We start from the raw sequence: 26,940 nt of genomic DNA, 5'->3' as shown, positions 1-26,940 counted from the left end.
ATTTAAATAAACATTTTATCCAAAAGTCACACTTCTCATTACTTTTAATCTACCGTCTTAAGTTGTCCTCAGAAGGAAAAGTTGTTTATCTGGAGAGACTCTAGGAAAACAAGGCAAAAATAAGGATCCCTATATATCATTCCTTTGAAAAGGTGCAATTTATTCCTCATCCTCAGTCAAGCACAGTGCATGCTTACGTTCCAATGCAATAAAAACCCAGCTTGTTTTTAACCTCTATGATTTAACTGATCTAATCTATAGCCAGAATAATGCCCTTTTACTGTTTCAGGATGGCTCACCTGGAAATGTCCAGATCCTTGAACAGAAAATACCAAGTACACCATGCTGCTTTCCCAAAAGGCTCGATTTAGCTTCCGCTCATTACTAGGAGTTGTAGACCAGATACCCTTCTGTTGAGAAATTTCAAGGTTTCTCAGATTGCTACTCTTCATTATGAAATATCGAATAGGCATGTTTGGTTTTGGTGAAGGAGATTTTGAGCCCTAAAAAAGAATGGATAATTCTTGAAATGAAACTTGACCTTTAAAAATCAATAGGCTCGATAGGGATTGCATTGAATCTATAGATTGGTTTGGGTAGTATACTCATTTTCACTATATTGATTCTTCCAATTCATGAACATGGTATATTTCTCCATCTGTTAGTGTCCTCTTTGATTTCTTTCATCAGTGTTTTATAGCTTTCTATATATAGGTCTTTAGTTTCTTTACATAGATATATTCCTAAGTATTTTATTCTTTTCGTTGCAATGGTGAATGGAATTGTTTCCTTAATTTCTATTTTCTCATTATTAGTGTATATGAATGCAAGGGATTTCTGTGTGTTGATTTTATATCCTGCAACTTTACTATATTCATTGATTAGCTCTAGTAATGTCATCTGCAAACAGTGGGAGTTTTACTTCTTCTTTTCCAATTTGGATTCCTTTTATTTCTTTTTCTGCTCTGATTGCTGTGGCCAAAACTTCCAAAACTATGTTGAATAGTAGTGGTGAGAGTGGGCATCCTTGTCTTGTTCCTGACTTTAGGGGACGTGCTTTCAATTTTTCACCATTGAGGATAATGTGTGCTGTGGGTCTATCATATATAGCTTTTATTATGTTGAGGTATCTTCCTTCTATTCCTGCTTTCTGGAGAGTTTTTATCATAAATGGATGTTGAATTTTATCAAAGGCTTTCTCTGCATCTATTGAGATAATCATATGGCTTTTATTTTTCAATTTGTTAATGTGGTGTATTACATTGATTGATTTGCAGATATTGAAGAATCCTTGCATCCCTGGGATAAAGCCCACTTGGTCATGGTGTATGATCTTTTTAATGTGTTGTTGGATTCTGATTGCTAGAATTTTATTGAGGATTTTTGCATCTATGTTCATCAGTGATATTGGCCTGTAGTTTTCTTTTTTTGTGGCATCTTTGTCAGGTTTTGGTATTAGGGTGATGGTGGTCTCATAGAATGAGTTTGGAAGTTTACCTTCCTCTGCAATTTTCTGGAAGAGTTTGAGTAGGATAGGTGTCAGCTCTTCTCTAAATTTTTGGTAGAATTCAGCTGTGAAGCCGTCTGGACCTCGGCTTTTGTTTGCTGGAAGATTTCTGATTACAGTTTCAATTTCCATGCTTGTGATGGGTCTGTTAAGATTTTCTATTTCTTCCTGGTTCAGTTTTGGAGAGTTGTACTTTTCTAAGAATTTGTCCATTTCTTCCACGTTGTACATTTTACTGGCATGTAATTGCTGATAGTAGTCTCTTATGATCCTTTGTATTTGTGTTATCTGTTGTGATCTCTCCATTTTCATTTCTAATTTTATTGATTTGATTTTTCTCCCTTTGTTTCTTGATGAGTCTGGCTAATGGTTTGTCAATTTTATTTATCCTTTCAAAGAACCAGCTTTTGGCTTTGTTGATTTTTACTATGGTCGCCTTTGTTTTTTTTGCATGTTCATGGATTGGAAGAATCAATATAGTGAAAATGAGTATACTACCCAAAGCAATCTATAGATTCAATGCAATCCCTATCAAGCTACCAACAGTATTTTTCACAGAGCTAGAACAAATAAATTCACAATTTGTATGGAAATACAAAAAACCTCGAATAGCCAAAGCAATCTTGAGAAAGAAGAATGGAACTGGAGGAATCAACCTGCCTGACTTCAGGCTCTACTACAAAGCCACAGTCATCAAGACAATATGGTACTGGCACAAAGACAGAAACATAGATCAATGGAACAAAATAGAAAGCCCAAAGATAAACCCATGCACCTATGGACACCTTATCTTTGACAAAAGAGGCAAGAAGATACAATGGAGAAAAGACAATCTCTTTAACAAGTGGTGCTGGGAAAACTGGTCAACCACTTGTAAAAGAATGAAACTAGAACACTTTCTAACATCATACACAAAAATAAACTCAAAATGGATTAAAGATCTAAACATAAGACCAGAAACTATAAAACTCTTAAGAGAACATAGGCAAAACACTCTCCAACATACATCACAGCAGGATCCTCTATGACTCACCTCCCAGAATATTGGAAATAAAAGCAAAAATAAACAAATGGGACCTAATTAAAATTAAAAGCTTCTGCACAACAAAAGAAACTATAAGCAAGGTGAAAAGACAGCCTTCAGAATGGGAGAAAATAATAGCAAATGAAGCAACTGACAAACAACTAATCTCAAAAATATACAAGCAACTCCTGCAGCTCAATTCCAGAAAAATAAACGACCCAATCAAAAAATGGGCCAACGAACTAAATAGACATTTCTCCAGAGAAGACATACAGATGGCTAACAAACACATGAAAAGATGCTCAACATCACTCATTATCAGAGAAATGCAAATCAAGACCACTATGAGGTACCATTTCACGCCAGTCAGAATGGCTGCGATCCAAAAGTCTACAAGTAATAAATGCTGGAGAGGGTGTGGAGAAAAGGGAACCCTCTTACACTGTTGGTGGGAATGCAAACTAGTACAGCCACTATGGAGAACAGTGTGGAGATTCCTTAAAAAACTGGAAATAGAACTGCTATATGACTCAGCAATCCCACTGCTAGGCATACACACAGAGGAAACCAGAATTGAAAGAGACACGTGTACCCCAATGTTCATCACAGCACTGTTTGTAATAGCCAGGACATGGAAGCAACCTAGATGTTCATCAGCAGATGAATGGATAAGAAAGCTGTGGTACATATACAAAATGAAGTATTACTCAGCCATTAAAAAGAATACATTTGAATCAGTTCTAATGAGGTGGATGAAACTGGAGCCTATTATACAGAGTGAAGTAAGCCAGAAAAAACAACACCAATACAGTATACTAACACATACATATGGAATTTAGAAAGATGGTAACAACAACCCTGTATGCGAGACAGCAAAAGAGACACAGATGTATAGAACAGTCTTTTGGACTCTGTGGGAGAGGGAGTGGGGGATGATTTGGGAGAATGGTATTAAAACATATATAATATCATATAAGAAACGAATCGCCAGTCCAGGTTTGATGCAGGATACAGGAAGCTTGGGGCTGGTGCACTGGGATGACCCAGAGGGATGGTATGGGGAGGGAGGTGGGAGGGGGGTTCAGGATGGGGAACACGTGTACACCTGTGGCAGATTCATGTTGATGTATGGCAAAACCAATACAATATTGTGAAGTAAAAAAAATGAAATAAATAAATAAATAAAAATCAATAGGCTCAATTAAATAACATCTTATAAATATATAAACCAAAATATTTTACCAAATATTCAACAAATATAAGTAGCTCTATCATGGCTGAAAACTTACACAAGGCTCAATCAAAGTGAGGTCAAAGAACCAAAACCAAGTACCAATTTTCAGAGCATTCAGAATAGTCAACTCTGATTTATACTCCAAATGTACTTTCAGAAAATATATTAATAAACTTGCAAAGACTGAAAACAAAACAAAAACTGCTCCAGCTTACTGCCTGGATACAATTTCCAGGTGACAATACAGGAAGGGAAACACAAACGGAATCCAATGGTCTCACTGAACTTACAGTTTAGAGGCCACATTAACTAGGTTTTGCATGGCAGTGTACCAGATAGACGGAGAAGGCAATGGCAACCCACTCCAGTACTCTTGCCTGGAAAATCCCATGGATGGAGGAGCCTGGTAGGCTCCAGTCCATGGGGTCGCTAAGAGTTGGACACGACTGGGTGACTTCACTTTTACTTTTCACTTTCATACATTGGAGGAGGAAATGGCAACCCACTCCAGTGTTCTTGCCTGGAGAATCCCGGGGACGGTGGGGCCTGGTAGGCTTCCGTCTATGGAGTCGCACAGAGTCGGACACGACTGAAGTGACTTAGCAGCGGCAGCAGCAGCACCAGATAGAAGGGAGCTGCATGGGAAGAGAACAGGGGACTACAGAAGGGGTCCTCACAAGGTTCTGGCTAAGTAAAGACCTGAACATAGTAAGAAACAATGACCTGAAGCAAGGAAAAATTCAAAGTAAAATAGTTCTTAGAGCTCACACATGGTTGGGAATATTTCATCTTTTTCCCAGACAGAATGGAAAGAACGTGTAAAACCTAGCACATCAGCCCATGGAAATCATACCTTAGTACTGGAAATAAATTAGGACCAGAATAAAAACTGCCCTGTGCCCAGACCCAGCCTAACACAGCTTAAAAGTAAGTCCTGGAAGGATTACACTGATTGTAACTAATTTAACTGTGTATCAGAACAATGTCTAACACTATTTAAATGAATAAAACAAAAATCTCGCATCCAAACAAAATTTTAAGGAATGCAAACAAACAGGACTATGACCACAACCAGGGAAAAAATTAATCAACAGGAACAAATTGAGATATGACAGATGATGAAATTAGGAGACAAGAATTTAAAGAAGCTCTTCTCAATACATGGCACTATGTTTAAGAAGGTAGAAGAAACATAAATATGATGAGAGGAGAAATAGAAGGTATTTTTTTTTAGAGACTCAAAGGAAGGTCTGGAGATGAAAATAAAGTATTTGGAGGAAAAGTACACTAGAAAGAATGCATATCAGATTAGATACTACAAACAAAAAATCAATGAACTTAAAGATGCAGCAATGGAAACAATCTCAAATGAAGAGACAAAAATAACTGAAAAAAACGAAGGGAGTATCAGTGACCTGTGGAACAATATCCAATAGTATTACATTTGTATATCTAGAATTCTAGAAAAGAAGTGGGGAAGAGGTGAGATATAAAAAATACATGGTATTAAATTTCCCAAAATCAATGGCAACTATACATACACAGATTAAGGAAGAAATATAAAGAGGACCAGGCCAAGTCATATAAAAATCAAATTGCCAAAAATCAGTGATAAAAAGAAAATCTTAAAAGCAGCTAGGCAAAAAAAGACAAATGATATATGCAGAAAGAAAGATAAGAATGATAGTAGACGTCCCATCAGAAACTATATAAACTACTAATGTGAAAGTGAAAGTCACTCAGTCCTGTCCAGCTCTTTGCAACCCCATGCTGGAATGGGTAGACTTTCCCTTCTCCAGGGGATCTTCCCAATCCAGGGATTGAACCCAGGTCTCCCGCATTGCAGGTGGATTCTTTACCAGCTGAGCCACAAGGGAATCCCAAGAATACTAGAGTGGGTAGCCAATCCCTTCTCCAGTGGATCTTCCTGATCCAGAAATCAAAGCAGGGTCTCCTGCATTGCAGGCGGATTCTTTACCAACTGAGCTATCAGGGAAGCCCATATGATAGTATTATAGTAATGAAAGAAAATCATCTGTCAACCTAGAATTATATACACAGTAAAAATATCTTTCAAAAACAAAAGTGAAAAAAAATTTTTACACAAAAGCTAAAATAATTCATTTCCCGCAGATCTGTACCTAAAGAAATGTTAAAAGAAGGTTTTCAGGCAGAAGTATATGATCCAAGATAGAAATTCATGTCAACACAAAAGAATAAAAAGCACAGGAAATGTTAGACATTGAGTAAATATAAAAGACATTTTCTTGACTTTTGATAAAAAGGTAATTGACTGTGTAAAACAAAAACTAATATATTCTGACATTTGTACCATGTAGAAATAAAATGTAAGAAACCAATATCAACAAAGGACTGAAGGGTAATATAAGCATACTGTTGCAAGGTCCTCAAACTATAACTGAAAGGGCATAATACTGATTCAAGATACATTAGGTGTCAGGGAACATTTAACAGGAGGATTCCTGCATGCCGTTTTCTATTTCTCAAGGATTCTCTGTTCCTTATCAGTTCCTATTCCAAGAATGAGTAAAGCTGCACACAGTTCTCAGGACTCAGGTCATGAGATGAAACAGGCAATGACTCTTTTCAGTGTCAGAGACCTTGTATGTATTAGACTATCCATATTGTGGCTATTGATAAAATTTCATCCTGTGTAATAGCTGAGTAATCATCTTACTAAAGATATACAAGCCTGCCTTTCTGATAATAAAGCACCTTTGCTCCATCAGAGCTTGGGTCCCCGTGTCTTTCTTTCTCTCTCTCTCTCTCCCCTCGGCTAATTCTCTGGAGCGCAGAAACCTGTCTTGCTCACTCTCCTTCCCGGGCTTCTACGACTCTCTCGAGAAGGCGCCCTGTACCTTCACCTCCCCCTCAAGAGGGCACCCAGTGCCTTCATGAGAGACGCAAGTCCTGTGTCAAGGACTTTATTGGTTCTCTGCGTAAACCAGGGAGTATCAGCCTCTTTCTCTCTTTCACTTTTCTTATTGTCGCCTCTGGACCGCCAGGTCCCGGTCCATTAAAAGACCCCAACAATTAGGAAAAGGTAAAAATGACTTAAGTAGTGAATTCCATCAAGCACTTAAGGAAGAAATAATATTAAGCCTATACATCTCTTTCAAAAAATTGAAGTTAAAGGACCACTTCCCCACTAACTATAAAATAACCACACAACCCTGATACCAAAATCATACAAAGATAACTAGAGAATAACATCCCTCATAAACAAAGATCCCTCATTTAATAAAATTTTTGATGGAACAAAATCAAATCCAGCAATATTTTAAAAGGGTAATACATCATGACCAAGAGAGGTATAGCATGCAAAGAGTTCCAACTATAAAATCTCTAGAAGAAAGCACAGCAGAAAATCTCTGGAATCTTTGATTAGGCAAGGGCTTCTTAGGACACAAAATAAATGAACTGTAATAGAAAATACAGATGAAATAGAAAAAATAAATTAAATGGACTTCCATCAAAATTAAAAGCATTTTTCTTTAAAATATAACTGAATTACTTTGATGTTCACCTGAAACTAACACAATATTATAAACCAACTATACTCTAATATAAAATAAAAATTAAAAATAAATAAGTAACAAGGACACATTGTATAGAACAAGAAAATATAACCATTATTTTGTAACAATTTTAAAGGGAGTATGATCCATAAAAATACTGAATCATTATGTTGTACACCTAAAACTAATATGATATTGTAAATCAAGTATACCTCAATAAAAAAGTAAAAACTAAAAAAAGTTAAAAATACTCGTAAATAAATAAAGTGATGGTTACATGAGGACAAAAAAAGACACCATTAATAAAATGTAAATGCAAGCACAGACTATTGAAAAAAGTGTTTACAACACAGATAATTAAAACTTGTATAGAGAACTCTTACAAGTAAATAAAAAACAGACAACCAATAAACAATCTAAAAAAGTTAAACAAAAACTTGAACAGACCACCAAAGATTCAGAAATGGAAAAAAGCATGTGAAATGATGGTCAATATAATACTTAATCATTGGGAAAATGCAAGTTAAAACTACAATGGAGTATCACTATACACCTAAATAGCTAAAATTAAGAATCTAGTAATGTCAAGTACTGTTAAGAATATTGAGCAAATGGAATCCTCATAGATCATTGAAGGGGACAGAGAAAAGTGCAGCTATTTTGGAAAACAGTTGAGTAGTTTCTTGTAAAGTTACACTTACCACACAACCCAACAAACATACTCATGGGTATGTACCCAAGATCAGAAAACATATCTGTACATAAAGATTTGTACCTGAATATTATTCATAATAGTCAAAAAGTAGAAACAATCCAAAAGTCCATGAATGGTGAATAGATAAACATATTGTGATACATCTGGAATCAAGATTGCCAGGAGAAATATCAATAACCTCAGATATGTAGATGACATCACCCTTTTGGTACAAAGCGAAGAACTTAAGAGCCTCTTGATAAAAACGAAAGAGGAGAGTGAAAAGTTGGCTTAAAACTCAACATTCAGAAAACTAAGATCATGGCATCCGGTCTCATCACTTCATGGTAAATTAATGGGGAAACAATGGAAACAGTGACAGACTTTATTTTTTTGGGCTCCAAAATCACTGCAGATGGTGACTGCAGGCATGAAATTAAAAGATGTTTGTTCCTTGGAAAAAAATTTATGACCAACTTAGACAGCATATTAAAAAGCAGAAACACTGCTTTGCCAACAAAGGTCCGTCTAGTCAATACTGTGGTTTTTCCAGTCATCATGTATGGATGTGAGAGTTGGACTATGAAGGAAGCTGATTACTGAAGAATTGATGCTTTTGAACTGTGAAGTTGGAGAAGACTCTTGAGAGTCCCTTGGACTGCAAGGCGATCCAACCAGTCCATTCTAAAGGAGATATGAGTGACCTGTGGTGGTCCTGGGTGTTCATTGGAAGGACTGATGCTGAAACTGAAACTCCAATACTTTGGCCAGCTGATGTGAAGAACTGACTCATTTGAAAAGACCCTGATGTTGGGACAGATTGAGGGCAGAAGGAGAAGGGGACAACAGAGGATGAGACGGTTGGATAGCATGAACTCAGGGGACATGAGTTTGGGTAAACTCCGGGAGTTAGTGATGGACAGGGAGGCCTGGTGTCACAAAGAGTCAGACATGACTGAGTGACTGAACTGAACTGAACAGGATATACCCACACAATAGAATACTTACTATCCAGCAATAGTAATAAATATTACTATTTATTTAAATAAAGTAATAAAATAATATAATAATTATAAAATAATAATATATAACTAATATATATAATTACATTAATCTTCCACTTATATTATCTTCCACTTGCATAATTAATATATTATTATATTATATCTTATTTATATATAACATTTATATATTTATATATAGTACTTATTTATATATGATATATTTTATTTTTATATTATATATTACATATTATATACTATGTATTCCTATATATTTATATTCATATATAAAATATATAATATATTGTTCATATTATAATATATATCATATAATCAATATAATTATAATATATCATGATATATTATACATAATATTAATATAATATAAATATTAATGTTTATTATATGATAGTATAAAATATTATCAATATAATTTAATTAAATCAAATATAATTTAATTAAATTAAATATAATTTAATATATATTATATATAATATATATGGTTTTATATAATATATATAATTTATATAAAATACAATACAATATAAATTAAATATAATTTAATTTATAATATTAATATTGTAGTAATACTAATATAATACATATATAACTATAATTATAATACAGTTATTTAATTATGACATATTATGTAATAATATATATATTTTATATTAATATTATATATTTTATATCTAACTAATAATATAATAAACTCAATTATAATTCAATTTCAAAAGTCAAATAAGCCAGTCACAAAAAGTTATATACATTTCATTTACAGGAAGTTCCAAAAAAGGGCAAAACTTTAAGAACAAAGAGCAGTTTAGTCGTTACCAGAATCCAGGGGTAATGGGACTGCTCTCCATGAGACGCAGTACAGTTCATGATTGCATACACTTGTCAAAATTCACTGAATTGAACAGTTTAAATTGGTGAATTTTATCATGTAAATTATGCTGTAATAAAGGCACTTAAAAACAAAAATACTCTTAAAGCCTAAGAATATAAATCTGCAAAAACATTTCTTTTCCTCTTATTTAACAATAGTATTTTAGCAGACATTTTCACCAGAACTACATCACATAGCTAAAAAACACTAACCAAATACTTATTCAGGTATTAAATTAAAATTATTCTAAATAGTTGAAATCATTTATATCACAAACTTTTTAAAAGATACATAGTTCTCAATTCTTTATCAACATTTCCTAACCCCATCTAGTGTTGTATTTTTAATATAACCACTGAATTGAAGAAATCAAGTAAGAATGAAAAAAATAATTGTTTTCAATTTTGAAAGTATGAATCAAAATTAATTTAAGAAATTCCTCTTGTCATTTGTATTTAACAAAAGAAAGGTTCTAAAGATACAGAAAAGGAATCATGAACTGCTTAGCCACATGCCATCAGGGAATGATCTAATATGAAAACTTCCCTGGATGATACCGACCAAAAATATCTGGCAAGCAGGGGAAACTAAAAAATTTACTGTTTGCAAACTTTTATTTGTAACTAGAACAGAGGCCAGGATTAGTGATTTAAAAGCAGAATTATTTATAATTTTGTTTAAATATGTAACATCAGATGTGCTACAAATCCCTGATACTCTACCTTTGCTGAGGATGGAGGAGAAGGACTAGCACAAGGACTTGGATAATTACTGCTGTCTGTAGATTTCACAGAAGATTGATCTGACCGGTCCTCAGTGCTTCGTTTAGGATGCAAAATTCCTCTATCTTTATACTTCTGAGGTTGGTGTAGTACTGGAGCTGGAGATTTCATCAATACTCTTGAGTGAAAAGGAGGAAGCAAAGATCAGTTACACATAAGATCATAATACAAAGCAGACCCCATTTCAAACCAAAGTTCAATGATTCTGTGATTTATGGAATAGTAATTTAAAAGGCAATTTCATTCTTCTATTACATTTAGAAGAAAGGGTTGTACTATTAGGGTACACTTACAAAGATAACATTTTTTTAAAACAATACAAAAATACATTAAAAACAACCTATAAAAAATTTTAATTTAGATATCCAAGTATTATTTCCCTTACAAAACTCCTAACCTCTTTTATGACGGTCTAGAAGAAATCCTAAACAATTATAATGTCATATATTGATGCCTAATGTCTTTTAACATTTTAAAATTATTTAAATACCTCTATGCTAATGGCCTTTACTAGAAAATCACCTACTCTACCTCTCTTCCATTTGCATATATCTTAAAACCAAACAGATTTCAAAAGCATACTAAAAATTACAGCATGGCAAAATGGAAATAATACTGCAATAGAGTCAGGAGAGAGGATTTTCAGACAGAACTAAATTTACAACTAATGAGGTAGGTGATCCTGGGCAAGTCTTTTAATTTATCTGAGTTTTAATATCCTTAGCTATTAAATAAAGGGATTAAACTAGATAAATGCCAAGATTCTTCTGTTTTAAAATTCTATGAATAAATGCAGCAAAAATGGCAGTCAAGAATTTTATAATTTTTTTTAAAAGTATACATCTCAGTGGAAAACCAGACATTAAAAAACAAAGAAGACATTAAGTACTTCCTAAAGCAGTATAATATAAAGTTCATAGCATTACCTATAAAATATTCTTTCCAAAAGAAAAAAAAAATGTTCTTGCCAAAATACTGGATCTAATCAAGCCTTGAGAGCTAACCACATCCATGAAATATGCAGGATATAGCAATAAAAAGAGACATATCCAGAATGTGGTACATCTCTCTCATAATACCACTGACCTAGTTCCCTAAGAAAAGTCAACAAAGGAGCTCTAGATCACAGGAGATTCAAGAAACAAGACACCCTAATACAGTGCATGAGTGAGTCCTCCCTGAATGCTGTTTCAAATAAACATAGTTTGAGAATTGGGGAAATGATTATTTTATTAGGACTGATTATTGGATTTTGATTGTATAGGAAAAATGCCTCTATTTTTTAAGAGATTCAAATCTAAATACAGAGGAGTAAAATGACATGATGTGAGAGACTGATTTTTAAATCTGTGAACAAAAAAAAAAAAAAAGGAAGCAAGAAAAAAATAATTGGGTAGATACAGCAAACAGGTGAAAATCGTCAGAGGATAAGATGGCTGGATGGCATCACCGATGCAATGGACATGAACTTGGGCAAACTTCAGAGGAGATGGTGGGGGACAGAGAGGCATGGAATACTGCAGTCCATGGGGTCACAAAAAGTTGGACACAGCTGGGAGACTGAACAACAATCATTTACTTTGCTGTGTTTATATATAATAAATAAACAAAACATAAAAAAATAAGTCATAAACAGTTCATAAACTTCCATGAGCCTTGCAATTATAATTACTCTGCCTTCAAAATAAGTTAAAATAGCTTATCCCCACATTTTGCTTCTCTTTCAATAAATATCTTGGATTCAATATTTCTTTCACAAATAAAATAGCTAAAGCCTAAAAATGCTAACAAAAATATATAATGAATAAACGTGAATAATTATTAAGAACTTGATGAATATAATAAACCAACTTTTCAGGGCTTTTGTCTTTAAGAATTAAAATTCAATGAATTATCAAGTTATACCTCTAAAATCCCATCATTCTTACCCTGGCAGATTATTTACCTGAAAACTAGGTAATAGAACTTAATTGAGGGTAATATCTTATTAAAATAAAAATGATACTTCCAATAGAACTAAATGCCTACTTTTGCAGTTTCCAATTTGATCTTTGACTCTCTGCTCTATTCTAGCTTTTCCCTCTTCCTCCCCAAATTTTGGCTCCCCCTCAAATTTCATGCATGTAGAAACACAGCATTTGTATAAACCCTTCCACCTACATTTTCATTTAAGAGAATCAAAGAATTCTAATTCAGTTATACCTCATTTTTATTATAGAAAAGATGTTTATTCTTTGTAAGCAAATTATTATGTAAAAAACAACAACTTAAAAACACTGGTTTAATTTTAACATGGGATATGGGCATTTTCCATGTTTTAATAGTTTCTTAAACTTTTTAAAATAACTTTAATAAAATGTTTTTATTAAAAGAAATTATCTGATCTATATTTTGCCATCCTAGTGTGAAAACTCTAACTATAAATACCTTTTCTTCAAGAAGCAATTCCAGAAAGATTATAAGGAAAGATTATTCTCCATTCAAAAATACATCTTCAGAAGAGTCCTTAATCTATTCCTCACCAAGCTACATCAGTTTCAGGCCTTGTCTATTAAAACTACAAAGTCTAAAAGTATACAAAATTCTTTATCTCACTGTTCAAAAGATAAAAGAATAAAGAAAGCAAGGCTACAACCTATAAGGAAAGGAAAATGGCAGATATTGGTATCACAGGAGAAAAAATGAATTTATAAGATAATCAGTTTCTAAAGCATAACAAATATTATACTTTATTATAATTGTGATTTTCTCCTGTATTTCTAATTTTTTTAAATGAGTATACATTACTTTTATAAAGAAAATAGGAAAATTTTCCTCATAAATGTATGTGTATAGTATGTATGTATATGTATATAAACACATGTGTGTATAAATAGTCCCTCTGAATATATATATATATATATTTTTTTTTTACAGAGCAGTCTATAAATAAGTCTACCACATAATTTCTATGCAAATGTATTCACATATTCGAAATAACCCTTGTTCAAGGAAATTTTTCAAAAAAATCTTTTAAAAAAGAGGAGTATCTAAGCAGAAAATGTATTTTTTACTATTTTCTTTTTTGCTTGGCAGTATCTACATCAGAGAAAATGGTTTAGGGACACACATTATTGTAAGCAATTGGTTGAATTATTCCTAAAATGTTATATATGAAAAACTTGGAAACCATCATGTATTATTCCTTTTTACTGAAGTCTTAACTGATAACACGCCTTTATGCTTCATTCAAATAAGTAAAATCTGACCAAAAGATAGTAGGTACTAAATATTCCATCTGATCCTTGAAAAATAATAAGCATCACATATCTTTTATGCTTCCATTATTTCTATTTTCAATTTTTAACAATGAAATAATATTCTTAGCACAGAGATAATATCTACTATATTGTTCAAACTAGCATTCCAGGCAAGAATGTTGTCTCTATTATCCATTCTATCAGGGTAAAAAAAAAAAAAAATTAACTGATATAAAGAAATACAAATTGGGTTCTAACAAACATTTTTACAACCAGAAATATTTCTAAATCATGGCCAACCATTCACTATAAATACAACATTACCAAATACATTTTGGAAAAATGATTCAATATAAGAGCTCTCAATAATCATATATTAAAAAATTCACATCTAATTGCCAAATGATAGAAATGATAAAAGAATTTAGCTAAATTGTAAGAAATTTTGCCAAGACAGTAAATTTACTTTTTTAATATATGTATTCCTCTATTCAACAAAATGTAACCTTTCTGAAGAGATCTGTTTTTCATTTGTTATACATTGCTATATGCCTCACACCAAGAACACTAAGCATTTAATATGTCCCTGTATGAACAAATGAATAAAGTACTTTTCTGTACAAAAACCAGTCAGTTTTATTAATATCTAGGTAAGACTTGGAAGGAGACAGTTCTTCTAAATGGCCATAGCCAACACTTTTTGCTGTATCTAGGAAAGATATGACTTGACATATATGAATTAAAATGCATCATAAAAAATGCTGTTATCTTTTTCATAGACCCTAAATTTGTAAATTCTGAAAATTAAACATTTTGAGCTTTTCCTGACAAAAAAAAAATTCCTTTTTAAATAATTCAAGACCCCAGGAGCTTGAAATTCTTTGTATTATCTAACACTTAAAAGAATTATGTTTTAAAAGTAATAAATTCTTCCCATTTTATTGTAACCTTTTTGCATATCTCAGATTATAAGAAAGTAATTTTTAAATATTATAAAAGCATGTGATTCTATGATAAATAACTATTTCCTAGAGAAAATATCTCATTTTAATAAAATGCTATAAATTTACCTTTCTGCAGTAGTAGACTCATCAGAAAATTCAGTATCTGCTGAACTTTTTCTACTATTATTTGACCTCCAAGACGATGCCAAAGGAAGTTCTTCTGAAGACATAGGTCTTGGCCTTTGGCCAATCCCAGATGGCTGCTGTAAGCCTGCAGATTGTTCTTCAGTGCTTAAAACAGCTATAATTGCTCTTATAGTAGCTTCATCAACTTGAGACCAAGGTTTGGATGGAGCTCTCATTCGACGTAAAAATAAGCTGTGCCACTTCTGTCTAAGTTGCAGCAATAAACTGGCTGCCTGTAATAAAATAGCTTTTTTTCAGTTCAAATGAAAGTGAAAGTCGCTCAGTTGTGTCCAACTCTTTGGGACCCCACAGACTAGACAGTCCATGGAATTCTCCAGGCCAGAATACTGGAGTAGGTAGCCTTTCCCTTCTCCAGAGGATCTTCCCAACCAAGGGAATGAACCCAGATCTCCCGCATTGTGGGCAGATTCTTTACCAGCTGAGCCACAAGGGAAGCCCAAGAATACTGGAGTGGGTAGCCTATCCCTTCTCCAGTGGATCTTCCCGACACAGAATCGAACCAGGGTCTCCTGCATTGCAGGCAGGTTCTTTACCAACTGAGCTATCAGGGAAGCCCTCAGTTCAAATAGGTAACAGCAAAATACGTACCACACTTGCAAGACAATTATTTATTAGTCTGAAATTGTTTCCAAGGAACACATTTCACATTTTATATATTTTATTATCAATTTCATTCATTTTGTTGCATGAAAAAAATAAAATTTCTTTACCATTTTGAGGCACTAGAGACACAAAATCAAGTTATACAGTCCAATGAGAGAGAAAGAAAAACAATGTGTGGTAAGGTGTGATTAATACTGGAAAAGTAACAGCAGGGTAAATAAAGAAAAAATACATTTAATTTCATTCATACTTTATTTTACTGCCAAATGATGATGTCCAGAAACCAGCTGAATTCATACAGAGAAAATCCTAAGCTAGAGATACAGATAAGATGGGCCTAGAAGTTATCAATGTATAAATGATTACTAAATCTACATGCAGAGGTGAGGCCCCTAGAAACTGCAGAGACAGTGTACGGTAAAGAACATACTACTGGTGAACATCCAACATTTAAGGTACAAGCACATACAAGAGAGTACATGAAAGAACCTAAGAAGGAACAGCCTCTCTAGATAGAAGAATCAGCAAAGAGTAGTATTATAGAAACTAGTGACAAAGAAGTTGGACAGGGTTGAGGAAGGAAAATGGGGAGGGAATGGGCAATAGTGTTAACTATGAGAGAAAGGCCACATTTATCAATAACAGCAGTCTGGCTGTGACAACATGGAGGAGATAGCATCGACAATGACAAGTACAGTTTCAGTGAAGGGAAAAATTGATGGGAATGGAAATGAGACTGCAGTAGGTTGAAGTGATGAAGGAATGCATGTAAAAAAGTAAGCTCTAGCCAGTATCAACTTTTGACAGTTCGTATTGTCCCCTAAAAGGATATAAAATGATCTTTAAAAGTAAAGATAGAATTAAGGGAAGGCTTTGGCCTATTATACAGAGTGAAGTAAGCCAGAAAGAAAAACACCAATACAGTGTACTAACACATATATATGGGATTTAGAAAGATGGTAACAATAACCCTGTATACGAGACAGCAAAAGAGACACTGATGTATAGAACAGTCTTATGGACTCTGTGGGAGAGGGAGAGGGTGGGAAGATTTGGGAGAACGGCACTGAAACATGTATAATATCATGTATGAAACGAGTCGCCAATCCAGGTTCGATGCACTATACTGGATTCTTGGGGCTGGTGCACTGGGATGATCCAGAGGGATGGTATGGGGAGGGAGGAGGGAGCAGGGTTCAGGATGGGGAACACATGTATACCTGTGGCAGATTCATTTCGACATTTGGCAAAACCAATACAATATTGTAAAGTTTAAAAATAAAATAAAATTTAAAAAAAAAAAGAAAAATTTTAATCTGATAACAAACATTCATCTTTCCTACTTGAGAGATACATGTAAAGAGAAAAGAGAATGACCTCATATCTTTCCCTTTAAACAGAGTTATATAAAATAAAAGAATTTCTTGTGTCCCCAGCACTCAGTATTTTCTTATATGAACAAACATACTCAAATATCACCATGCTCAAATACTAAGTGACACCTAGGTTTTTCAAATCCTCTATAGCAGTAAACCACAACATGTCAGAGAATGTAACAGGGCCCTGTGAAAACTGAAAAACAAGGTGTATTCTATCCTCTCACACTAAGGGCTCAATTTTAAAGAGACAGTTTTCATCACACCGTGTATAGTTCATACAACTGAATGAAAAAAATCTATCACACTACTAGAAAGCAACTCACCTCTGGCTCCAGTTTGAAACTGAGCCACTCATCAAGTTTTAAAGTTGCCAGATTAGCAGTAGTCCTGTCTTCCATTTCACTATCACTACTGTCATTAGGAATACCATCCGCTGTCCAAACACGTATGGAAAGGAAAAGAAATTCACTTTTACTATCTAACATCACAGCAAAAAAAGTAAGCCAATACAGATACTCTGCATTTATACAAATCCTCCAGATATACTAACAATTTGTGTGGAGAGTTCTCTAAACACAGCAGGTCACAAATTAAAACTCAGCATCTGGCCATTCTTTATTTCTCTACTCAAATTCTAAATATCAGAATTTCTCAAATCTTTTTCTCAAATTTTTACATCCTCAATGACTAGCAAAATAACTGACATAAATAAATATTTGCTAAAACACCAAATAACAAAAAATTGAAAATAACCAAAATATCCAACTATAAAGAAATATTTTAAATGCATTCTGTCACTTTAATGTGACAGAATATTTTCCAACCATTCATATGAAATATTAAAAATGCTTTCTATATTTTATATTTTGTGAAACAAAAATAGAATATAAAATAACAGTATGGGTGAAATACCTAAAATATTTAAACACACAGAAAAAATACATAATATTAAAAAGTGTCTGCATAAAGGTAGTAGGATTATGGGTAACATTTCTTTTAAACAATTACCTTTATTTATGGTAAACTATCATTTAAATTCAAGTGGAAGAAAAAACTAAACTTCCTATCAGCAAGATTAATCAAAAATGCACAAATCAATATCAAGCTACCTTAGAAATCAATTTCAAGAATAGTGGTATATTTTAATATTTTTTAATTCTTATTACATCAAAAGGGAGCTACTACCACATAAATTTCTGCAATTTCAAATTTTGTTTGGTTTAATAAGAAAAAAAAAAAACAGTTTTCTCTCAAATAGATTTGTACTTCCATCATAATATATTTACCACGAAAAGATGAAGGTTCCTGAAGAGCATTACTTGCCAACCTAGCTGGTCCACAAAATACCAACACAGTGACAGGTGTCACTGCTGAACAGCATCTAATATTAGCTATCCTATGAGCTCTGGTCATTTCATCATAAATAAGCCAATCTGTGGGCAGTGCCTGGATTGCTGCAGTTTGACCGTTAGCTGGAGGAATCTATTAGGAAAATAAATTTTAAAACTGTTAACTGAATTTATCACTTAACTTACTGGTAATTCTTTTAAAATGTACAAAGTCCCTCAGCAAAATAGATGATGCATATATTACTACTCAAACAAGAATTAAAGCAAATCATTGCTCACGTAGTTTGTACAAAGGTCCCTTAATACTTGACACATTACTTCTTTCGAGTCTATCAAAATTTTGTTCCAATGTTGAATTGTACATTTATAACTAATTAATTTTGCAAAGCATGTTGGTATTGAGAACATTTTTCATTGACTTTCAACTATTTAAATTAGACAAGTTTTACCTCAAGACCAAAAAGCATTCAAAAAGTTTTACCTTTTTATATTGAGGCTGACTGAGAACTGAAGTGGGATGAAACCGTACTTTTTTCTCCTTTGGCCCTGCCAATACTACATTCTCTCTGTCCACATGAACTAAATGAGGATACATGCCTGCAACCAATGCAGCTTTAACAACAGCCCAATTCTCAGAATTTGTGTTAACATCTCGAATGTCACCACCACCTCTTGCTCTCACAAAACCTAGAAAGATGAAAGAAACCACACCAACATTTTCTACTTCACAAGATACACTTTTAAATCTGTGGTTTTCACAAAAAAAATAATGTATAACTGATACAAGTTTAATGATTCAAATTTCACAATAATTCATAAAATTTCTTCTGAAAAGTTTAACATATAGAAGCAATGTTCTAAGAAAGTTTAGGTTTACTTAGACTAAAGTAAGCAGTAGATACACTGGGAAGTTGTGGACAAAAAAAAAAAAAACATACTCTTACAATAAAGTTCTCCATAAACAGCTATCAGAAGCATCCTAAAATCATACCTAAAAACCTAAAATACTCCGCTGAATGGTATTAATATCATGTTGGTTGTGATAGACACTAATCCTGGAAGTGAAGTCAAATAAATATAAAGTATTCTTGCTTGAATTTCAATAGTCCTTCATATTTCCCCATATTTGAAACAACTCTAAATCCTCTGGTTCATGCCTTATATCACTTTGGCACTTGAACTATTCTAGGAATCCAGGCTCAGGTACTTTTCTTCTATTTCCTCAAGATAAAATGTCACTCAAAAAGAAATTCAAAGAAACAATTCTAAAATGATATAGCAAAACTGGCATTCTCTTAAAAAAAAAATCAAGTGCCTTCATGTGCTTACTAGTTGTTGTATGTTCCAAAAATATAAAGGACAGCATTCATATCAATCTACTTAATTTTTAGCAATTTCTCTTCCATAAAATTAATTATTTATTAATAGCAATAAAATATAACAAGTACCATACCTAAATCTATTTTCCCAAAAAATATATTATAAATTGTTTATTGCCAACATTATAAAATCATTCATCACCCACAGCTTCTATAATATCCTTTTTTTAATCAACAAACAAAAATTAATATCATGCAGAAGTCTACAAAGTTAATACAAAGAAGTTCATTAACAAAAGATATACAACATGATAATGTTATAAAGATAATGCAAGATGGCATTAGTTAACATAACAAGTACTATAAGGTATAGGCATGGTACTCCCAGTAGTTGAAATAGGTTCTTTGGAGGAAAACTTTACCTGACGCTCTAAGTTGACCAAGCAACTGAGTTCTCATGCCTATGATTATTTCCATGGTAGCTTGTGAAAGAAAATTCTTTTCACAAAAGGCTCGTTCCCACCCATCACTTCGAGCTTTCTGCCATGCCTATAAAAATAAAATTACACAAAAGACACATCACTTCTCAGTTAGGAAGCAAAGTAACTGAAAATCATTATATTAACCACTCAAAGTCAATTCTTTTTCTAATTCTGTTACAAATAAAGAAAACAAGCAAACAAAAATATACTCATAGATATAGAGAACAGATTGATGACTGCAAGAAGGGGGAGGTTAGGGGAGTGGAGGGTGGGTGAAACAAGCGAAGGGGATTAAATGGTACAGACTTAAAATTATAAAATAAATTGCCAGGAGCCATCTCCCGGCATATTGCATATTGAGTGCAGCACTTTCACAGCATCATCTTTCAGGATCTGGAATAGCTCAACTGGAATTCTATCACTGCCGGGAGCCATCGTGAGGAACTCCGCCCGTGGCAAAGGTCATGAGGAAGGAAGCTTGGCATACACAAAGGCGGGATCGAGCCTCAGGAGTCCCCCTGCAAATTCTAGAGCATCTACCCCCAAAACCAGAGTCTGCCTACTTTACTGCTTTGTGCTCTCACCTGCACCTCTGACTTTACAGGGGGCTGTCCCCCACTACCTCTCTCTGAAAAAAAGAGTTAACTTACAGCTCCAGTCAATACAGTTCCTGGGTGTGACAGTGTTTCAACCTACAAACTCCTTTGGAAGTCCTCTAGCCTGCCTGAATAGGTTTTTCCGGCCACATGTGATTGCTCAGAGCCTCCCAAATGTGAGAGGCATGAGATGTTCTAAACTGTCTAAATACAGATTCCTTTGAGCAGTTAAAAGATTGATTAGAAATTGTATTGGTGAAGGGTTTTTCACTTGTTGGGCCAATGTCTGCTGCTAAGTCTCCATATCCCTTACCTGCTGTGTCCCTGGCAGTGTATTGATTAATATAATTGGTGTAAGTAGTAGCTTTAATGTTTGTAACCTGGGACCCTTGAGTTAATTCTTTTTCTTGTTATAGCCCACCACACCTTTGCTCTGTAGGAATGCAAACTTATCTAATGCTTTTGGAGGGTGGCGCTTGACCAATCACCTTTAGAGAAAAGTAAGTTTTCTGAAGAAAGGGTCTTAAAATGTTAACAGGCCTCCAGGCCAGAAGATGATGCAAATCACCTAAACTTTTGCATATGATAAGTTTGCAGGAAGAAAGCCTGGCTCACTGCATGACTCTAGCTCTTCCCCCATTATCCTCTATGCATAACTTAAGGTATAAAAACTACTTTGGAAAATAAAGTGTGGGCCTTGTTCACCGAAACTTGGTCTCCCCATGTTGCTCTTTCTCTCACCTTCTGGCTGAATTATTCAGCCTCTTTTCTCCACTGAATTTCCTCACTGAGCTATCCTTATTTCAGCCTCTTTTCTCCACTAAATTTTCTCACTGAGCTATCCTTATTTAACCACTCTTATATATCCTTAATTAAAGTTTAATTAAGCAATTGTTTCCTGATCCTCACCGACGCCGTCCCCGCTTTGAGTTCCCTGGATCCACCGGGGCTGGACCCCGGCAATAAATAAGTCCTGGGGATGTAATGTACAGCATGGTCTATAGTTAATAACACTGTATGGTATATTGTAAAGTTTCTAAGAGAGTAATTTTTTTCATTTTTGACATGAACATTTATTTTTTAAGTAATTTTTATTGGAATATAGTTGATTTACAATTTGTGTTAGTTTCTCTGCACAGCAAAGTGAACCAGTTATGCACACAAATATCCACTCTTCTTTAGACTCTTCCCCTACAGGTCATTAGAGTACTGAGTAGAGTTCGCCGTGCTGTACAGTAAGCTCTCAATAGCTATCTATTTTATTTATAGTAGTGTACACATGTCAATCTCAATCTCTCAATTTATCCCTCCCTCCTCCTTTTCCCTTCGGTAACCACAAGCTTGTTTTCAACATCTGTGACTCTATTTCTGTTTTGTAAATAAGTTCATCTGAGAGTAATTTTTGTTTTTTGGCTGCACCACACAGCATGTAGGATCTCAGTTCCCTGATGAGGGGTCAAACTTGCACCCCCTGCGCTAGAAGCACAGAGTCTTAACCACTGGACCACCCGGAAGTCCCCAAGAGTGACTTTTTCTATTGAGACATAATTGACTTACAACATTAGCTTTAGGTGCATAATATAATGATTCAATACATGTATATATTGTGAAATGATAACAATTTTAGTTAACAGACTAGAGGGTAGATCTTAAAAGTTCTTATCACAAGAAAAAAAATTTTAGCAAGGAAAGGTAAGAAAGCCTTCTTAAGGGAACAACGCAAAGAAATAAAGGAAGGCAACAGAATGGGGAAGACTAGAAATGGAGGAGCCTGATAGGCTGTAGTCCATGGGGTCCCTAAGAGTCAGACTCGACTGAGTGACTTCCCTTTCACTTTTCACTTTCATGCATTGGAGAAGGACATGGCAACCCACTCCAGTGTTCTTGCCTGGAGAATCCCAGGGACGGGGAGCCTGGTGGGCTTCCATCTACGGGGTCACATACAGTCGGACATGACTGAAGCAACTTAGCAGCAGCAGCAGCAGAGATCTCTTTAAGAAAACTGGAGATACCAAGGGAACATTTTATGCAAAGATAGGCACAATAGAGGACAAAAACGGAAAGGACCTAACAGAAGCAGAAGAGATTAAGAAAAGGTGACAAGAATACACAGAAGAACTGTACAATAAAGCTCTTAATGACCCAATAACCACAATGGTGTGGCCACTTACCTAGAGCCAGACATCCTAGAGTGTGAAGTCAAGTGGGCCATAGGAAGCATTACTATGAACAAAGCTAGGGGAGGTGATGGAATTCCAGGTGAGCTATTTAAAATCCTCAAAGATGATGCTGTGAAAGTGCTGCACTCACTACGTCAGCAAATTTGGATAACTCAGCAGTGGCCACAGGACTGGAAAAGATCAGTTTTCATTCCAATCCCAAAGAAAGGCAATGCCAAAGAATGTTTAAATTACTGTACAACTGCACTCATTTCACATGCCAGCAAGGTAATACTCAAAATCCTTCAAGCTAGGCTTCAGCAGTATGTGAAATAAGAACTTCCAGAGGTACAAACTGGATTTAGAAAAGGCAGAGCAACCAGAGATCAAATTGCCAACATATACTGGATCATAGAAAAAGCAAGTGAATTCCCATAAAACATCTACTTCTGCTTCATTGACTATGGTAAAACCTTTGTATGGATCACAACAAACTGTGTAATATTCTTACTGAGACGGAAATACAAGACACCATTACCTGCCTCCTGAGAAACCTGTATGCAGATCAAGAAGCAACAGTTAGAACTGGACAAGGAACAACTGACTGGTTCAAGACTGGGCAGAAGATTGTATACTGTTACCCCGCTTATTTAACTTATATGCAGAGTACATCGTTTGAAATACTGGGCTGGATGAAGCACAAGCTGGAATCAAGATTGCTGGGAGAAATACCAACAACCTCAGATATGCAGATGATACTACTTTAATGGCAGAAAGTGAAGAGGAACTAAAAAGCCTCTTGATGAAGGTAAAAGGAAAAAGCTGGCTTAAAACTCAATATTCAAAAAACAAAGATAATGGCATCCAGTCCTATCACTTCATGGTGAATAGATGGGGAAAGAGTGTCAGATTTCATTTTCTTGGGCTCCAAAATCACTGTGGATGGTGACTGCAGCCACGAAATTAAAAGATGCTTGCTCCTTGGAAGAATAGCTATGACAAACCTAAACAATGTATTAAAAAGAAGAGACGTAACTTTACCAATGAAGGTCCACCTAGTCAAAGCTATGGTTTTTCCAGTAGTCATGTATGGATGTGAGATTTGGACTATAAAGAAGGCTGGGCGCTGAAGAATTGATGCTTTTGAACTGTGGTGTTGGAGAAGACTCCTGAGAGTCCCTTGGCCTGCAAGGAGATCTAACCAGTCAGTCCTAAAGGAGATCAGTCCTGGGTGTTCATTGGAAGGTCTGATGTTGAAGCTGAAGCGCCAGTACTTTGGCCACCTCATGCGAAGAGCTGACTCTAGAAAAGACCCTGATGCTGGGAAAGATTGAGGGCAAGAGGAGAAGGGGTAACAGCGGATGAGATGGTTGGATGGCATCACCCCACTCAATCGACATGAGTTTGAGCAAACTCCAGGAGACAGTGAAGGACAGAGAGGCCTGGCATGCTGCAGTCCATGGGATGACAAAGAGTCAGACACGACTTAGCAACTGAACAACAACATAGTGACGGATGTTAACTAGACTTACTGTAGTGATCATTTCACAATATATACAAATTCTGTCATTAGGCTCTACGCCTAAAACTAATATAATGTTATATCTCAACTGTATCTAATTTTTTAAGAATAAATAATTTTAAAATAGAATCTAAGACTTTATAATCAAATAGAATTATCATTAGATAATTTATACTCAAATGCTATGATGCTATGAAAGCCACTGAGTTTATAAACTCCCAAGGAGAATGAAGTATCAGGTAACCTAAATACCCAGCTATGTAAAAATATTCACCTTTTTATAGATGTGCCTGTTAATTTTCCTCCACTAAAGTATGAGAGATTTCCAACTAAGCCATCATAATACCATTATTATCTAAGAATCCTGTCACTCCAGGCCTCTAAAAATAACCTTTATATCAACTTCCTACTCTGTGTGAGCATGGAAAGTGAGATTCCTAGAAATTACCTATATGTAGTATAGTAAAGCTTCTCTTTGAAAATGAGTTCTCTTGCTTCAGAATATAACTGAAAAGCTGGGTAAAAAAACAGACTAGATAGGAATTCTACTCCAAATCTTCCTCTGATTACAATATTGTCACTTAATATTATAATATACAGTATCTAATATACCCAATTAATAACAATGCATCAACCTCTGTTCAATAATGCCCACAAAAGAGCTTACAATTATTATTTTTTAATTGCAATATCATTTCCTTTACTCAGGCTCACTATTCTTATCCTTTCTTTCCTATTTATCACTTTCCTCAATTTCTCACATTATCTTAAAATTTTTAAGTGATTTTTGGATTTTGCTTTATAAAATTAAATTCTTAATATACTTTCTTGAGTACACAAGAAAGAGATATACTCTAAAAAAATCAATAAATAGATATTAAATTCAAAATAATTTTCTTCTGAGTTTTGTTCTATACACTTTGATAACATACAGTTGTTTCTTAACTAAAATTTTACAGCATTTCTGAATAAGATATGATTAAAGATAAAGAATTTGAGCTTATTAAGAAATAAATATACATAAAAGTAAAAAAAAATATATATACACATATTTCCACAAGGAGACAGTTGAAAAAATGAAAGAAACTAGAGAAAAATATGATAATTTTAACATATTAGTAGTAGGAAAATATTCTTCTGCGCTATTAATAAAATGTGACTTTATAATGAAATAAAATTAATGGAATCATATCTATTTTTTAAAATTTGTTACCCTTACTCTAGAAATGTGTTTAGCAACATTTCAAAACTAAAATGACAACAATATTACCTGGAATGCTCTGAGAAGTGCCATGTGGTCACTGAAAGTTCCTGCGGTGAAACGTTTCCTACAAAGCATAGCTGCACGTTTCTGAGAGGCCTGAGTTGGCAGGACGAAAGGATCTCGATAAGCTAACGTGCAGGCAATTGTAAGGATGGGATCCAGACACTTCAAAACAACAGCACACAGGACCATTTTACCAAGATGTGGCTCTACTGGCAAGTCAGCCAAATGATATCCAAGTTCAGTGAGATCTTCCCATGCATCCATTGCATCTATTGTCTAAATAAAATGATATAAAATAGAACTTGACATGATCAAAACTGTTTAATCAAACCCTATACTTAAAAATCCATAAGCAAGATATAAGAACATAAATTTTCTTTTGCTATTACATCTCATAAAAAAGTTTCTGCTTCAAATATATCATGTAAAAATGAACTATACCCACTGTTTTACTATAATTACCACAAAAGAATTATTCAAAATACATGATTATTAAGATAATTTTTTAAGGTACAAAAGTAGTTAAGACATATTATCAGTTGGTTTAAATTTCAAGTAAAATAGCCAGGTAAAATAAGTCTATAAAGATACCAACCTTAAGCATTTGTACAGCATTTCTTACAATTAAAGCTGGTGGAGGTTCAGGAGCTTTCATAAGGAAATCAGCAATAGCACAATTAACTGGGGCTAACAGCTTGGTATGTAAACACAGTTCCTGTAAATAAAAAGAGCAAATAATTTTGAAATGTTGACATTTATAGCTGATTTTCATTTTTTAAAAAATCATATAAATTATAGATCCCCAACAGAGACTAGTAGAGCCCCTGATTAAAATGAACAGCAAAGGAAATAATCTCATTCCATGAAAGATCTTTCTATGAAATATGGGCTCATACTTTAGTGTGAGAATCTTAATAATCATCTTCCATCAACATCTATCAAGATTACTACTGTCCCTGCTGGCAATGTCTTCTCACATAGTCCTTATATATAACAATAATAGTCACTGTCCAAAAATCTTTTTCCCCCTTTATACTGCATTCTACAACCTTTTATCCATTCAACAAATGTTTAAGTGCTTGATAGATGCTAGGCACTACACATCAAGTTGGAGAAAAAGAAGAGCATAGGCAGACACTGCCCTCATGGATTTTCATTGTGTGTGAAAAACAGAATAATTATATAATTAACTACTTAATTACAG

The 26,940-nt window shown here is 34.2% G+C and overlaps 1 protein-coding gene across 3 annotated transcripts in view; it reads right to left on the bottom strand.

Moving 5' to 3' along the window:
• Nucleotides 1-26,940, bottom strand: part of YTHDC2 (YTH N6-methyladenosine RNA binding protein C2) — a 118,919-nt gene that overhangs the window by 3,796 nt on the left and 88,183 nt on the right. For all 3 annotated transcript variants that reach the window (XM_070796820.1, XM_019968019.2, XM_019968020.2), the window contains 9 exons: nucleotides 26,332-26,451; nucleotides 25,740-26,012; nucleotides 20,133-20,259; nucleotides 18,873-19,078; nucleotides 18,329-18,524; nucleotides 17,366-17,475; nucleotides 14,980-15,272; nucleotides 10,611-10,788; nucleotides 300-503 (listed from right to left, as the gene is read on the bottom strand). In XM_070796820.1, coding sequence (XP_070652921.1) covers nucleotides 300-503; nucleotides 10,611-10,788; nucleotides 14,980-15,272; nucleotides 17,366-17,475; nucleotides 18,329-18,524; nucleotides 18,873-19,078; nucleotides 20,133-20,259; nucleotides 25,740-26,012; nucleotides 26,332-26,451 — 1,707 coding nt within the window. The remainder of the gene's footprint in view (nucleotides 1-299; nucleotides 504-10,610; nucleotides 10,789-14,979; nucleotides 15,273-17,365; nucleotides 17,476-18,328; nucleotides 18,525-18,872; nucleotides 19,079-20,132; nucleotides 20,260-25,739; nucleotides 26,013-26,331; nucleotides 26,452-26,940) is intronic.

This window comes from Bos indicus, chromosome 10, assembly GCF_029378745.1.
Source record: "Bos indicus isolate NIAB-ARS_2022 breed Sahiwal x Tharparkar chromosome 10, NIAB-ARS_B.indTharparkar_mat_pri_1.0, whole genome shotgun sequence".
Lineage (NCBI taxonomy): Eukaryota > Metazoa > Chordata > Mammalia > Artiodactyla > Bovidae > Bos > Bos indicus.
The sequence above is the reverse complement of the archived record's forward strand: the minus strand, read 5'-3'. Positions and strand labels throughout refer to the sequence as shown.